The sequence below is a fragment of the Cryptotermes secundus genome, unplaced genomic scaffold, assembly GCF_002891405.2.
Source record: "Cryptotermes secundus unplaced genomic scaffold, Csec_1.0 scaffold1045, whole genome shotgun sequence".
Lineage (NCBI taxonomy): Eukaryota > Metazoa > Arthropoda > Insecta > Blattodea > Kalotermitidae > Cryptotermes > Cryptotermes secundus.
The window spans coordinates 6,500-22,671 of NW_019740665.1; the positions used below are offsets into that span (position 1 = coordinate 6,500).

The following is a 16,172-nucleotide window of genomic DNA, read 5'->3' on the forward strand; positions in this document are numbered from 1 at the left end:
CGCGACACCCTCTATCCGCTTAAGTTGACACTAACTTCGCCGACAAGCGGCGGTCGCTTCGTCGGTATAGTTCGCTTGCGGAATAAAACCACGTAGTTTGTTTATTATACTGTAGCGTCATGTTGTGTGGAATATAATGTTCAGTAGTTATTCGGTCCACACAGTCCTGGTATAGACACGCCTTGCGTTTGCATGTACTACATTTTTGGGCCTATTGTGGCCATTATCAGGTACATCTTTTGGAACCATTCCCGGAGGCATCATACTCTTCATGCAAGAACAAGGCTACGGGAAGGACACGAAAACAACCCATTACATACCGATTAATATCTGAAGTGCTGGACGGTTTAGAATGTAGGCCGAATTTAGTTTTGTGTGCTGTGCCTCTTACCTCATATGAATCCCAAATGCATCTATATCACAAAGAAAACATTTTTTTTTATAAATAGACTTGAAAGGATTCTGACGATGGTGTATGCTGTACAGAACTATTAGGCTTATTTTGGACTCTATCCATCGTCTGGTATATATAAGAAAAAACCACAACGTTTCCGATATTGGATCTGTCTCCGTCCTCACGTCGATTCGGCAGGATAGACCAACTCAGTCGGACCCGTAAGAAACGGCAGTTCAGTGATTGAGAGTACCTCTTTCTAACGGGCCCGACTATCCTATCCCATCCACCTGAGGATGGAGACAGATCCAGTCTCGGAAACGTTGTTTTTGTCTTATATATATCAGACGATGGATAGAGACCAAAATAAACCTAATAGTTCTGTACATATTTTTTATAAACAAGTCATAGGTGCGTGGACAATATTAAAATGAATCTTAGAGAATATGATGGGATAGTTTGGAGTAGATTGATCTGGCTCAGGATATGGACCATTGAAGGACTCTTTTGAACACGGTAATGAACTTTCGGGCTCAATAAAATGCTGGGAAGCTCTTGAGGAGTTGCACAACTGATAGTTTCTCAAGAAGACATGTATTACAAACGTCGTTCCTTAGCAACGTACAGTAAATTCTTTCTCCATGTAGGTTCACATATTTAAATGTAGATCAGCTCTGTAGCATTAGGCTAAGTTGTGTATTTTCATTAGATTTGCTAGTGGGGTGGGACTAAGTCCCTTGTACTGCGGCCATTCTAGCCTGTTGTACCAGTCCCAGATGATAGGTGAGGGTGACTGTAGAGCAATTGGTGGAATGAAGATTGGCAGGGGAAACGGAAGTACTCGGGACTTAGTACAAGGGACTTAGTTTCACCCCACCAGCAATAAAAGAAAATTGTATACTCAAGTTTTGGTTAAAATCGGAAAAAAATACGAGACAATTTACATCAAAACGATCGTGCGTTTGTATATATATCAATTGTAATTCGCTGAGCGTTTATTAAAAAGAAACATTTTTGCACCAGACATTCTGCGGAAAAGGGAAATATTCATTTTATGTTCAGTGTGTGTTTTTTCGTATTGCGATTTTGAGACAGAGAAAAATGACGCTTTGTTTTCGATTTTCAAACTATAACGTGTTCATTCAGCAATCAACAGCGGTCTCCCAAAACGCGCGAATATTAACAAAGTCTTATATTCTTTGTAATAATTTAGCGAAGCTTCGAAGAATATTGTGTGCTGGGGTATGACGTATTGTCTGGTACAAGTTACTCTACGTTTCGGAGGAGTGTACCGCCTCCATCTTCAGAGTAGGAGAGTAAACCAGGCAAGCAGTAGTAGACATCGGTAAACTTTACCGGCCGACACGACTTTGCGGTCCAAAAGATAGTCTGTTCTTCGTAGTCACCGTCGTACGAACCCGAAATCCCACAGAGCGCTTCCTCACATCTGAATTAACAGGTCTACAATATGTAATTGAAATATAATTGATCAGCTGCCGAAGTATGCCACAATTGTTTCATCTTGTGAAGGATTCGAGGTTCTGACAACGGTTGTTATAAAGAATTCTTTTTCTGGGATGTAATGCCATGTAGTCAGTCGAAAATCAGCCGAGGTTTCGGGAGAGCATGTCGCTTCCATCTTCAGGGTCGGATATTCTATTTTTTTCTGGGCTTGTTCTGCTTTGACAGAACTTTTCAACTCCTCTGCCCTCACGTAATGCCTCTTGGGTTGCTTTTAGGGTACAATAATAACTTTGCCCTTATTTCTTGAACTGAATTGGTAAGTTTGTGGTGTAGGGGTGAATGAACTGAATTGGTAAGTTGGCGGTGGTTTAGGGGTGAATGTTCTGAGCTATTCAAAGGTCAGTGAGGGACTAATTAAGCGGTTCAGTTGTAGAAGTTGGTTGTGAGTCATAAGATTTCGTATCTGCTGAGTGCTGAATCATGTTTGCTTGATGAGGAATGTATTTCTGTACTTTCACCCCTTCTGTGTTTATTCTTGTTGTGTACTTCACTGTAAGCTGGAAGCTGCGGAAATGCGGTGCTCTGTTAGTACAATGCCCTCTCTTCAAAGGCACAAGGACACATTTCTCCCTGCCGCTTCACGTTTTTTCTATATTACCGAATTGCATTTAATTAAACATTAATATACAAATCTGATTACTTCAGGATCTGAGGGTTGCTTGGTTACTTCCCCCAGCCCTCATGCAGATGGAAGCCAATATGGCTCGCTCCTTGGCCAGTGTATGCTTATGTCTGTCTCACGCGGTAGCGTAGTTGGTTGAGGCACTATGCTTCAAGCCGGAAGGTCGCGGGATCGAATCCCGATGAGGTGGATTTTTTTCAATTTTCTTAATCCTTTCAGCCGCACTATGGCCCTGGGGTCGACTCAGCCTCTAACAGAAATGAGTACCAGCAATATTCCTGGGGGTAAAGGGCGGCCGGCTCGTAAGGCTGACAACCTCACCGCCATCTATGAGCCTATTGTCTAGAAAATGTGGCATCCTCAGCGTCTCACAACTCTATGGACCTTCGCGGCCTGTTACAGGGAAAACTTTATATATATATATATTTTTTTTACATATGCAATAAAGTATAGTCACTAATGGAGCTTAGCCCTTCTTGAGAAGCCGCAAATTGTGCAGCTACTCAAGACCTTCCCAGCATTTTATGGAACCCGAAGGTTCATTACCGTGTTCACAATTGCCCTCCACTGTTCCTTATCCTGAGCCAAATCAATCCAATCCATCCCATCCCATCCTGTCTCTCTAGGATCCATTTTAACATTTTACACCCACCTATGCCTTGGTCTTCCCAGTGGTCTCCTTCCTTCTGGCTTTCCCACCAATATCCTATATGCATTCCTCCTCTCCCCATTCGTGCCACATGCCCTGCCCATCTCATCCTCCTTGACTTGATCATTCTAAATATGCTTGAATATATTAGAATCCAAAAATGTTCTGTACCAAGGAATAAAACTCTTCTGAGTTCTCTAAATGTGGTTCGTGGTACTGAATATGTAAAAGGTCAAGTTGTCCCTGTGCTTAACTACGTAATTATTCATTGATCATGAAGACATATGAGGAATTGGATGTCTAGGTCCACACATTCTTCACTTCAGCATTAGTTGAGACAAGAATATGATCATAATGACACGGATATGTATAACTGTAGGTGGGATTTGAATTGTTGATTAGATTTATTGACCACTTATACACCTGGCTCGGAACTACAAACAGTTACATTTTCGCCACTAATCTCCACAATTCACAAATCATCACAGCACCAGCTAAGCCTTTTCTAGCCTTCTGTGTCTTCACCAGTGGTTTCTTATGAACGGTTTCTAATAGTGAAGATTTTTCAGCTTCGTGTGCTGAGGTCCTCTTTTTACATACTCTCATGCAGAACTGAATTCTCCGCTGATAACTAACTTTGTCCCTTGCTTATAACATCTTGGCACGGACCACATAGAAACCCCCAATTTTCACTGTTGTAATGCAACTGTGCATTATTAAGAATCTGCTGCTTAGCAACATCAATGTGTTTACCGAGCTGTTGCCCAGAAACGATCGCTGATTACAGAGTCACAGCTTAGCAACGGGTCTGTATGCCACAGTAACAGAAATTGTAGCCAAACAAGGACAAGTTCTGGTTCTTCACATCCAGTGATGTCATGAATACCAGGCAAGTTGGTTCAAGTGGTAACATATCTGATTTGTATTTGGGAGAGGGCTGGTTTGAATGTTGACTGGGGCACCAACAATCCTAACTGAGGCTTTTTGTTGTTTTCCACCTCCTGTCCGGGCAAATGCTAGGATAGGACCTTGAATTAGACCACTTGATTTGTCTAATAATCAGAAGTAGCTCTTTCCAACAGAACCAACTATGGCCATGCCATAGCTCAAGTGGTTAGTCGCTGGCTTCCCACCGTGACAGCCCGGGATCGATCCCGGGTCTGGTCAAGTGGGATTTGTGCTGATTATGTTGATGGAGAATTTAGGACAGATTCCACCAAATTCTACATCATCATAAATAATCACCTGGGGCAGGTACAGTAGGTCAATCAGTGGCCACCATGTCAAGTGGAGCCAGTTGGCCTCCACCCCCCACTAAAGGAATAAAAAGAAAATGTAGTCGCTGGCATCCCAACGTGGCTGCCCGGGTTCAATCCTGGGTCTGATCAAGTGGGATTTGTGGTGGACCATGTGACACTGGGGCGGGTTTTCTCCAAGTACTTCGGTTTCCCCTGCCAATCTTCATTCCACAAAATTCTCCATCATCATAATCACCCGGGGCAGGTACGATAGGCCAATCAGTGCCCGCCATGCCGAGTGGACCTAGCTGGACTCCACCCCCCACTAAGCGAATTTTAATTTTTAAATACGTACTCATCACCTGAGGATATGAGCAAATCCAGCTTCTGAAAAGTTGTGTTATGGTTTAGAATAATGGATTATGGGCAAAGTTCAGAAAGCCAGTAATAATAAATGTAAATATATCTTAATTTGTTGCAGATTGGTTTCAAGGGATTTGGTTTACCAGAAAATAAACTCGATTCATCGGCTCCTTTCATTTATGAGGGTTCCGAGTATGTGTTGCATCATGGTTCAGTGGTTATTGCGGCCATTACGTCATGCACCAACACAAGCAACCCAAGTGTCATGCTTGGAGCAGGTAAATACACAGTTCCTTGCCTGCTAATTTATGTCTGTGTGTTACATGAATAACCATGTTTGTGTCATCATTCAAGTAAAATGTTGTGTCCAGATATGGGGGTCCTGTCTTCCAGTTCTGTCAGTGTAAGTAAGATAATGCAGAAAGGCTTGTATAGCTTTCACAAATAGAACTTAAATTACCATGCACATGAAAGGTAGCTGTTCATTTCATGAAAGAACAGGGCTGATATTTTAAAATCTTTTTCAGAATTCTGTTAAAGTTCATCTTGACGTGTTCTTTCCAATCTCTTCAATGTTGTTCTATCTATAATTTTTTTGTAGTTTTCCTTGATTGATTTTGTGGTGCAAAAGTGTACAGCCTTCAGTCCTGATACATTTTTGCTGATGCATATCTTACATTATCTTATTGGCCGTCGTTCAGTGTCATGAGGTAATGTTTGTCTAGCAAGTAACTTATAACTTGGGCCATGCCATAGCTCAAGCAGTTAGTTGCTGGCTTCCCACCGTGGCAGCCCGGGTTCGATCCCGGGTCTTGTCAAGTGGGATTTGTGGTGGACAAAGTGGCGCTGGGGCAGGTTTTCTCTAAGTACTTCGGTTTCCCCTGCCAATCTTCATTCCACCAATTGCTCCACAATCACCCTCACCTATCATCTGGGGCTGGTACATAGGCCAGAAGTGGCCGCAGTACAAGGATCTTAGTCCCACCCCACTAGCAGTAAAAACCTTTTCTTGTGTGTCTAAAAACTAATGGTGTTTTAAAGATCTGATGTACAACTCCTAATCTTTTATAGAGTTTACAGTTTTTACATTCAAATCCTTTTCTCCTTCATAGGATATAATATATACCAAATAATTAAAAGTATTATATTGTTCCAGTATCCTGTCATTAATGCAATTGTTGTTATGACAGCATAAATAGAAAATAAAGGAAATAAATATATGTTTATTTCATTAACATTAATTGCTGATATATGATTGTAACTAGAGGTGAACCCCCTGTTTAAGATTTCTTTGATAGACTTACATTTTAACACTAAACTGAGGAAGCTCTTAAATGGAAGTAATTTTAAACTAATACTGACTTGGGAGTATTTAATTTTAACATAAAATGAGGGAGAGCCATCTGTGGGAACATCTCACTGTAATCAGTAACTGTAAAAACTTTCTGTGTAAATATAGGACTTCTTGCAAAGAAAGCTGTGGAGGCTGGACTGTCCGTGCTGCCTTACATCAAGACGAGTCTGTCGCCAGGCTCGGGTGTTGTCACGTACTATTTGAAGGAAAGTGGTGTCATCCCTTACCTCACAGCATTGGGCTTTGATATTGTTGGTTATGGATGCATGACTTGTATAGGAAACAGTGGCCCACTGCCAGAAACTGTGGTTGAAGCCATTGAAAAGGTAAAGAGAATTATTTGATGTATCATGAGGGAGATAACTTGATAACGGTGGTATTGCGTTGTACTCAGTAACTGCAGGAAACTATCACTATGTTTTTTCTTCCACTTTGCTCCCACTTTGGAGCATAGGGCTGATTTCTTAGTTCCAGTGATCATTTTTACAGATGGTAGGACTCCTTTGATGGGGGATCAGCTCATCGCAAGGCCTCTACCTAAACACAGGATAACACAAACACAGAATGAACACATACACACCAAACATCCATGCCTTGTGTGGGATCCAAACCCATGATCTCGGCTTTCGAGTGATTGAAGACAATGCATGCCTTAGACCACTTGGCTACCGTGACCGGCCCTGTCACTATGTAATAAGCTATAAATGCTTCCGATTATTACATTATTTGTAGCAGTAGTCAATCCTGTATACAGAGTGATGTAGGAAGCATGTGTTAAACATCCCACATACTAACACGTGGTTTCACTAGTCCAACAGACAGCACTAAACTCCTAGTCAGTATCACATTGCCTCACATTGCTGCCAACGCTCATATTTATACAGCACTCTCTGTCTAGCCCACCTTTATATTATAGCGCGAGCTAGCCAATCAGCACTCAGAGTCAGAACTGCAAGTTTAAGCTCCGCCCAGCAAGCATGGTATAAAAGGCGGAGCCCAAAGCTTGCAACCATCAGTGATCATATTCAGTCATCGGAGTCATCGGCTCTTTACTGCGCCAAAGACAGCTGCCACAACTCTCCAGCAACTGTGCTCTGCTACCAGACAGCTAACATAGCTGCCACAACTCTCCAGCAACTGTGCTCTGTTACCAGACAGCTAACGTAGCTTCCAAAACTTTCTGGCAACCACGCTCTGCTACCAGACAGCTAATGTAGCTGCCGCAGCTCTCCAGCAACCAAGCCGAGAACGGCTCAGTCATCACCCGAACCGCAGGCAGCTGTTCCTACCGGCGCATGCAGCACCAAATCACCGGCCAGACAGACCAGCTGAATGGCTGTAAAGACTTGGTGTGCTACAAAAGAGCAAATTCTGCCAGCGCACTCACGGTGGAACAAACTTCCCTTTTCAGGGCCAGCCAACTTTTGAATGTCGACATTCCACATAGCTTCATAGCTATTCTGTACATTCAATTTATACAATTTAATATATAGTTACAGTTTTACGTGGTTGTCTCTTAGAACATCGACAATCCCACAGTACATCAGTCAAGTGATTCCTTGTAGAAATAAGTTCTGTTAACATGGGTTCCGTTTGGAAAGTTTAAACAGTCATTGCAATTTGAAAGTAAGACCAAGACATACCAGGATTAAGGAATTTTATTTAAAATTAAACAAAATGTTAATTAAATAACAAAGCATGTTAGAAGAAGTGTTCCAAGTATCCACCAGCAACTTAAATGCACATTTGAGGGTGATGTATTATTTGAAATGGATGTCAATATTATGTGTTGCGTAAATAGTGTGAAGGGCATTATTCACAGAATGTACACATATGTTGCTTATGACATGGATGAAACAAAACTGAGCAGATTTGAACAAGAAGACAGTATGTTGCCAGCCACTTAATCTTATAAGCCTGCTTTGTTTTACTTTTAATTGGCAGAAAGCAGCATGAAAAGTACATAAATTTCAGGTTTATCTTGAATTGTGAGAATTCTTCGTACATCCTATGAGATAGTACTTGTCAAAGGAAATATATCATATTCACTTTAAAGAAATGCAAGTCTTTGATCTATAAATATGACACAATGTCATTAATATCTGACAGCTAGTACAATATTTATGGGATTAGGATTGCATTAACATTATTAATGAATAAGATTTTAATTCCATATGATTTTAAGGTGGAGTATCTTTGTTGTTAATTGGATGATTTTAACAATATTATATTGTTTTTCTATTTATGTAAATAAGGTGGTCTGTCATACAGTGGAATCAGGGTAGTCATGTGGTCTTCCTTTTCATCTTACAGCATGACCTTGTGTGTTGTGGTGTTCTTTCTGGGAATCGTAACTTTGAAGGCCGCATCCATCCCAATACTCGAGCAAATTACCTTGCTTCACCCCTGCTTGTCATAGCTTATGCCATTGCTGGACGGGTGGATATCGACTTTCAAAAGGAACCGCTGGGTATGATTTCAAGGATTTCTTTCTTTCTTTCTAAGGCTAAATTTAGAAGGTTTAAATGTATAAAGTAAAGGTGAAAATAAAGTTGTTCCTTTGCTTAACTGATTAAGCATCACACTATGAAGAATATGAGGGAATGGAGGAATAGCTGCATGCTTTCTTAACCTTGATGCTAGGTGGAGGTGAGTAGTCAGCTTAACGACCCAACTGTTTTACCTGTGGGGAAATGGCCCCTGGTGCACATTGGATAGGAGGCTGGGTGAACCCCAAATAAGGTCTGGATGCTATTGAGGAAGAAACATTTCATGCCACAACCAGGAATCAAACCCAGATTCCCTGGCCATCCAGACTGTAGACAGTTTCTGTACTGACCAATCATCTGAACTGGTGGTTTAATTGAGATCCCGATTGTTGCTCTTTGTTAAGGTTGAAAATTTTATTTTTTGAAATTACGTATATGAAGTTGTCTGGTAAGCTATCACAGAAACTGTAACACGTCATAAGCCTGGGAGGACAGTAAATCATGTTAGAATTATATTCTAAAAGCCTTGATTATATTTATAAAATCAGTATTAGAACAGAAATAATTATGTCTTCCAATCACTTTTGGTAGACCACGTCTGTGGTCTAGTGGTCAGAGTTCCTGGCTACAGATCCAGAGATTCCAGGTTCGATTCCTGGCACTACCAGATTTTCTGAGAAGTAGTGGGTCTGAAACGGGGTCCACTCAGCCTCTTGAGGATAACTGAGGAGCTACTTGAATGGAAAAGTAGCAGCTCTGGTCTATAAAACCGAGATTAACAGCCATGGGGATCCATTTCGCTGACCATGCGACACCCTCTGTCCACTAAAGTTGGCATTAACTTTGCCAACAAACAGCGGTTGCTCGGTTGGTATAGTTCGCTTGTGAACCAAAGCCATGGCATTTTTTAATTCACTTTTGGTATGTTTAAGGTTAAAAGTCATAACTGTAACACTGAAAGTAAAAGTTTAGAATTTGGTTTCCTAGAAATTTTGTAAGAGGTATGGTTATGAATGAATGAATGAATGAATGAATGAATGAATGAATGTATGTATAAGGGGTGGGCCTTCTTGGCCCTTGCACCACAACCACAGTGATTTCTTGTGCCTCCCCTTCTGATTATCCCCTCAGCAATTCTGCGCTTTGAATGAAGCATAGGATTTTGTGGGGACGTCGAAATAGTCACTTGGTTCCATAAAATATTGAACCAAGTGGCGCAATCTGAAATAAGCTAAGACCTCACATTCACACAGGATATGCGTGGCTGTTTCATTTTCTTCTTGACACCTCTCACAAGTTGGACTGTTACTTAGCTCCAATTTGAAGAGGTGTCCTTTGAGGTGACAGTGTCCTGTAAGTAGTCCTACCACCCATCATAGCTGGTTCCTGTTCAACTTCAACAGTTCATAATGTTGTATTTTAGCGTCCTGTTGCACTGATTTTCGTCCATGATATGTATGCAGTGTCCGTCTTTTAGTGCACTCAATTTCACTTGTTATTTCACAACATGTTTTGGCACTATAGTGCACACGAGACACGATATACACTGAGAGTAAGAGGAACGACTCCCATAGNTCAACAGTTCCTTGACTCTTTTAGTAGAGGGTCCTTGTATGAGTCCCTTTACTTGCCTGAGTCCAGTCAAGGATCCCCAGTATTTCTTATGATTCATATTTGTCCAGTCCCTGATTGCCTTTCTGGCAACTCCTATAGAGATGCCACAGGCTGGTTCAGGTCCTATGAACGGATGTTCACCTCCAGTCTTAGTCAGTTGATCTGCTGTTTCCAGCAATACCCTCATGCCCTGGCACCCATATCAGTTGTACCCTGTTATGTTTGGCCAGTTCCATGAGAGTTTGGTGGCAATCCCAAACCAATTTTTAGTTGATCTGGTGTTTGTCAAGCGCTTTAAGTGCAGCTTGGCTGTCAGATAGAATGTAGATGTTCCAATTTCTGTAGTTCCTATCTAGATTCTCCATAATACATGCCTCAATGGCATATACTTCTGCCTGGAATACTGTCGTGTACTGCCCAAGGCTGAAACTATGAGTAAGTTTCCGCCTCATGCCATAGCAGAACACACCAGCTCCAGTACCCTTATTTATCTTGGAACCATCTGTATACCAGATCAGTCCCCCTTTTCTATCAGGCTGAAACCTGTCTTCCCATTTACTCCTGTCAGGAAATCTGACTGTGAATGGTTTGTCATGTACATGTCTCAGTATCATTTTGTCAGACCCCATAAGTTGTATGGTTATTTAAGATTACTGTGTTCTGGGTTATTGCAGCATGCATTTTAATAGATATGTGCAGACCTTTTGGGGGGTCATGATGCCTTCATCTTTGCCATAGATGGGGACAGAAAGACTGGCGTTTCCCTGCTCAAAATCAAAAGTAAATTATAAATTAATCTAGTCTCAAAATCTAAATAAAGTGGACAAATCACATCTACTAAATCATTTATGTCACAAATACTTCCATCTTAAATGCAGCTTATTATTTAGCAACCTTTCTTTTTCACTATATGTTTCAGCTGTATACAGCCATCGTCAAGCGGCTATTATCCTTCTGAAATTGTTACACTGTATGTCAAAATTTGGTGTCGCATTTGGACACGATATTTTGTGGTTAAAACAAATTGGCCTTAATTAAAATTAATGAACATCCCGGTGTTTTCCTTATTGTCATAGTCCATTTGTTTAAAAGATACTTGCTTGAGTATCACTTGGAGTTATTTTTGCAGCATTCCCTTTGCACCTTGAATATTACGTGTGCTATTTGTGCAGATCATAAGAATGCTGATATAGTGTTATCATTTTTTTTTGTATGCACCCTTGTCTGTAGGTTCTTCCATGCTGCCAGAGTAGTTTTGTCCTTATTTGTCTGTGCATGTAGATATTATGTATGTGTATATATGTATATACAGGATGCCCCACTAGGAATGTGTCAGACTTCGGGAGGTTGTTCCTTATGTTAAAGTATGACGATATAACCCAAAACACCTATGTCCAAAGTTGAACGGTTATGGAGATAACGGCCAGGGAAGTGTGAAACTTTGACAGGTGTTACACACTTGTTGATTACCAAATACATATTAAAACTGGCAGGAAAATGTGGTTTCTGTAATGTTAATAATGTACATAACATCAAACTAACTTGTGAATGACATGAAGCCATTAAATTTAACTACAAAAAATCTCACATGCCATGTCATAGTTGTCCTTAGGGTTCCAAGCACTGTACGTGACACATGAATGGCAAGCCGTGACGTAACATGGCTGACTACACATTCTGGTATAAGCTGACTACATAACTGTACTAAAATAGAGTACCTGCTTTATAGTCATTGTTCAAAGTGTCCTCCACCAGCTGCAGTGCAGTTTTCGGCACGCATCGTGAGGGATTGGGTAGCAGAAGCAATATTGCCTGGATGGTGACGTATGTGTTCTGCCGCTGCAAAAATACGATCCGCAATGCTTCTCATGAATCGACCTTAGTTTCATAGATTAACGTCTTCATGTGGCCCCAGAGGTAATAATCTAGAGGCATAAGATCTGGCGACCTCAGTGGCCATGCAACGGGCCCACCGCGACCTAACCAGCGGTTAGGGAAGGATTCATCTAAGTAGTGTCTCACATGCTGAGTTTAATGTGGGGGAACCCATCATGTTGGAAGTACATTCGGCTCCTTATCGTTAACGGGATGTCTTCCAACAAACGTGGTAACTCATTCCTCAGGAAGGCTTCATACGTGTTTCCAGTTAAATTGTTGTGAAACACAAAAGGTCCGATCAACCTGTTCCCAAGCACACCACACCATACATTCACAGAAAATCTCTTTTGAAATTTTGTTACCATTATCTCATGTGGATTATTATGGGACCATGTATGCACATTTCATAAATTATTTACACCGTCCCAGGTAAAAAGACACCTCATCACTGAATAAAATGACGCTTAACAGTTCAGGATGAGCTTTTATCCAATGGCACAAATCCATACATTGAGCTTGGTTGCCTGGTTCCAGATGTTGTACCCTTTGATCATGGTAAGGATACAACTCTTCATCATGTATAGTTCGCCACACCTGCATACGTGATACGCCAATGCAAGAGACCATTCTACAAATGGACAGACGCAGACTTCTCTGAACCATCTCAAGAATGTTCTTTCGTGTGTTTATCATTCGTACATCCTCCCTTTCAGAGTGCACAGAAACACTCAGAAGAGAACCAGTGTCACACAATGTCTGGTGAATTCGCGTAAATACACTTTGAGATGGAATCCTTCGATTGGGAAAACGCCTTTGGTATTCTTCAACAGCAGCACGTGCATTGCCACTGCAAAATCCATACACAAAATGCATATCACAATATTCCACATGTGAAAACACAAAAGGCATTTCAGCAACTCCACACAACTAACCTACCAACCATTCACAACGTGGCTGCAACGTACCGTGAAGGAAGCACACGAGCTTACGGCTAGTGTGAGCCGTCATCGCCACACTCAAGGACAAACATCGATAAGACTTGTCAGCTGACAGGTACATTGCATGGACCGGAAGACCACACTTTTCTCGGGCCATTATCTCCATAACTGTTCAACTTTGGACATAGGTGTTTTGGGTTATATTGGCATACTTTAACATAAGGAACACCCTCCCAAAGTCTTCCACATTCCTCCTGGGACACCCGGTATATATATAATATCACTATGCTACAAACTGGAAGGTCGTGGGTTCAAGTCCAAATGAGGTCATTGGATTTTTTTTTTCAATTGACCTAATCCTTCTGGCCACACTATGGCCTTGGGGTCGACTCATCCTCTAACAGAAATGAGTACCAGGAATTAATTAAATAATTTTCCCGGGGAGTAAAGCACGGCTGGCGCGTAAGGCTGACAACCTTATCGCCATCTTTGAGCTGATGGTCTAGATAATGTGGGACCCTCAGCGTCTCAACCCTATGGACCTCCACGGCCTGGTACCGGGATAGCTTTACTTTACTATATATAATTATATATACTTCTGCTGAAGTACAGATTGTCTGGTGCAGGGCAATGTGTTTGATAATGACAGTTTCTTCTTTTGATTCTACATTACCCCTCTTCCTCCCTCAGAAAAAGTGGTCTCTATCTTACAGTCTATGTATGGCACATCCCAAATGAACATAATATTAGTATTCAAAACCATGAAAATCTCATATATTATATGGTTTCTTGTTTTGTTCATCACCATTTTATGTATCATTCCAGGTCACAATGCTGATGGGAAACCTGTGTACCTCCATGAAGTGTGGCCACTACGTTGTGAGATTCGTGATATAGAACAGCAGTATGTTATCCCTGCAATGTTCCGTGAAGTGTATGCTAAGATTGAAACAGGGAGCCCGAACTGGGCACAGCTGAAAGCACCTGAAGGCAAGCTGTACCCGTGGGATCCATCATCTACCTATATTAAGAATCCACCCTTTTTTGAAGGCATGACAAAGGTGAGCAAATGATTTGTAATTTAAATTCACAGTATTTTCTGACATTATTTTGATGCCTAATTTGTCAAGTGTCATGTTTTTATAATTAATTTGCAAATGATGCACAATAATTCTTGTGGGACAAGAGGTTTGTGCTGTACATGGAACTTCTGTACTGTAGCATCCTGTTGCATTAGTTCAGTTGGTTACACTTATCCATCTGAAGAATGTAACATGGCAGTCACAAGATCATTGTTATGTCTGTTATAACTTTACTGTCCAATGTGTGGTAGTAACTCTCTGAATAATGAATAAATAATTACACAAGCAAATATCATTATTTTGTAAGTTTTGAGGTTTTCACGGCGATGACTATGAAGAAAGTCATCTTCTGGGATCTGGCACCAGGTCCCAGAAGAGGACTTTCATCATTATTTTGTGTTTCATAGAGAGGACAGGTAAGTGTAGTCAATTTAGGGGGAATGATGAGAGTAGAAACTTGATCACAGCCATCTGTTATCAGATGATATCTACATGCCCTGGGATATTTACTACAAAGAAGCAGATCTTATTTGGAAATTGATTGATTGATCAGTAACTGTCAGATGACAGGTCCACAGTCTCTTCCAAAACAGTTCCTCCACTTAATGTGATCTTCTGTTTTTGGAAAGAGACTGTCCAGGAAAAGTGATAATGTGGTAGTTTTTCCATTTGCTTTCCACATCGCAGTACAACAGCCGTTCAAACCACTCTGGTCACGCCTGTTGCTATACGAACTTGAACCATCTCGAGCATCATTTGTTCTGTGCTTCAAGTCGCTGCTGATGACGCTGCTTCCGGCATCAGTTTTTGGTTTTTGGTGTCTCTCTTCGTCTGATGCCTACCCTTTGACCTGTCCAGCAAGGGAGGCCCTGCCAGTAGCTACGCTACCGCTGGTATAGCTCTCAGGGTCCTTGGCATACTCAAACCCCCTCACCACGATAAGGTGGAGACACCAACGAGGGGGATTTGGAAATTATGCTGTGGGATTTCTTAGTTACAAATGATTATATACCCATAATGTTGGGGCTTCTATGTTGCTAATTAATATACTGCTCTCTGACAGATTTCATATTACAGCTGTTGGCAGTTAATGTTCACAGAACACTTCTATATTCTTTGTAACATGTTGAAAGCTTCATTTTGTTTATTCCTCGGACTAAATTTTGTCTTTTATACTGTGTAGGATATAAAATGTCAAAATTCCCACATCAGCCTCACATATGCATGAGATACATAAATTTGTGGTCTTGCCTGGTTGTGAAACCATAAAATTTGAAGGTTTTCAAACAGGAATGCTAATGAGAAAGCGAACCGATTTGGGAGTAGGTGAAATTAAATTTAAATTAAATAGACTCTCTTGATCTATAGAGTTGAATTGTTATGTCATAAATCAGGAGGTTGTTACAGCATGAACATAACATTACGTTACATGGTGGAAACAAGAAATGATATTTCAGTCATGTGTATGACATGAATATGAAATCAATAAATATGGCAGCTGGGATGGAAATTCTTTTTTCATATAATATTAATCATAAAAATTCTGCAACAGGGGAAGTATGTTTGGTTTAATGTGATTTATGCCTAAAATTTCTGTTTGTGGGGTTTCCTTTAAGCTGTAAATATATGTTTCATCTAATAAAATCTGTTTGCAGCTTTAAGATTTCTGAAAATTATTGTAATTAGCTCAGTTGTTGATGGGATTTCATGACCCATGATCTATAGATTTAAGAATGGTAAACATGAAGTGTTATTTTTAACCATTATGTTGTATTACTCTGTAAAATAGATTTACTGTGTTATACTGTTATATAATAACAGCCGATGTTGCATATAAGCTTTATTCATGTTACATACAGTATGAGCTAACATACATTGCTTGGCTGTATGTTACAACCTATGTTGTCAGGAGATCACATGGTGTTTTTTGTTTTTTTTTTGTACTGTAACATGTTGCGCGACTGAGAACCCCCCTCCACCCTCCTCTCCACGGTAACGTAGCGCTCCCCGCCACTCCCCTCCGCGGT

The 16,172-nt window shown here is 40.9% G+C and overlaps 1 protein-coding gene across 1 annotated transcript in view; it reads left to right on the forward strand.

The window, feature by feature from the left end:
- Positions 1-4,908: 4,908 nt before the first annotated feature.
- The window catches only part of LOC111872569 (cytoplasmic aconitate hydratase), a gene marked incomplete at its 5' end in the record, with an annotated part of 23,646 nt that continues 12,382 nt past the window's right edge, over positions 4,909-16,172 (forward strand). Inside the window, 4 exons of the mRNA XM_023866616.2 lie at positions 4,909-5,068; positions 6,250-6,470; positions 8,458-8,614; positions 13,889-14,124. Coding sequence (XP_023722384.1) covers positions 4,909-5,068; positions 6,250-6,470; positions 8,458-8,614; positions 13,889-14,124 — 774 coding nt within the window. The remainder of the gene's footprint in view (positions 5,069-6,249; positions 6,471-8,457; positions 8,615-13,888; positions 14,125-16,172) is intronic.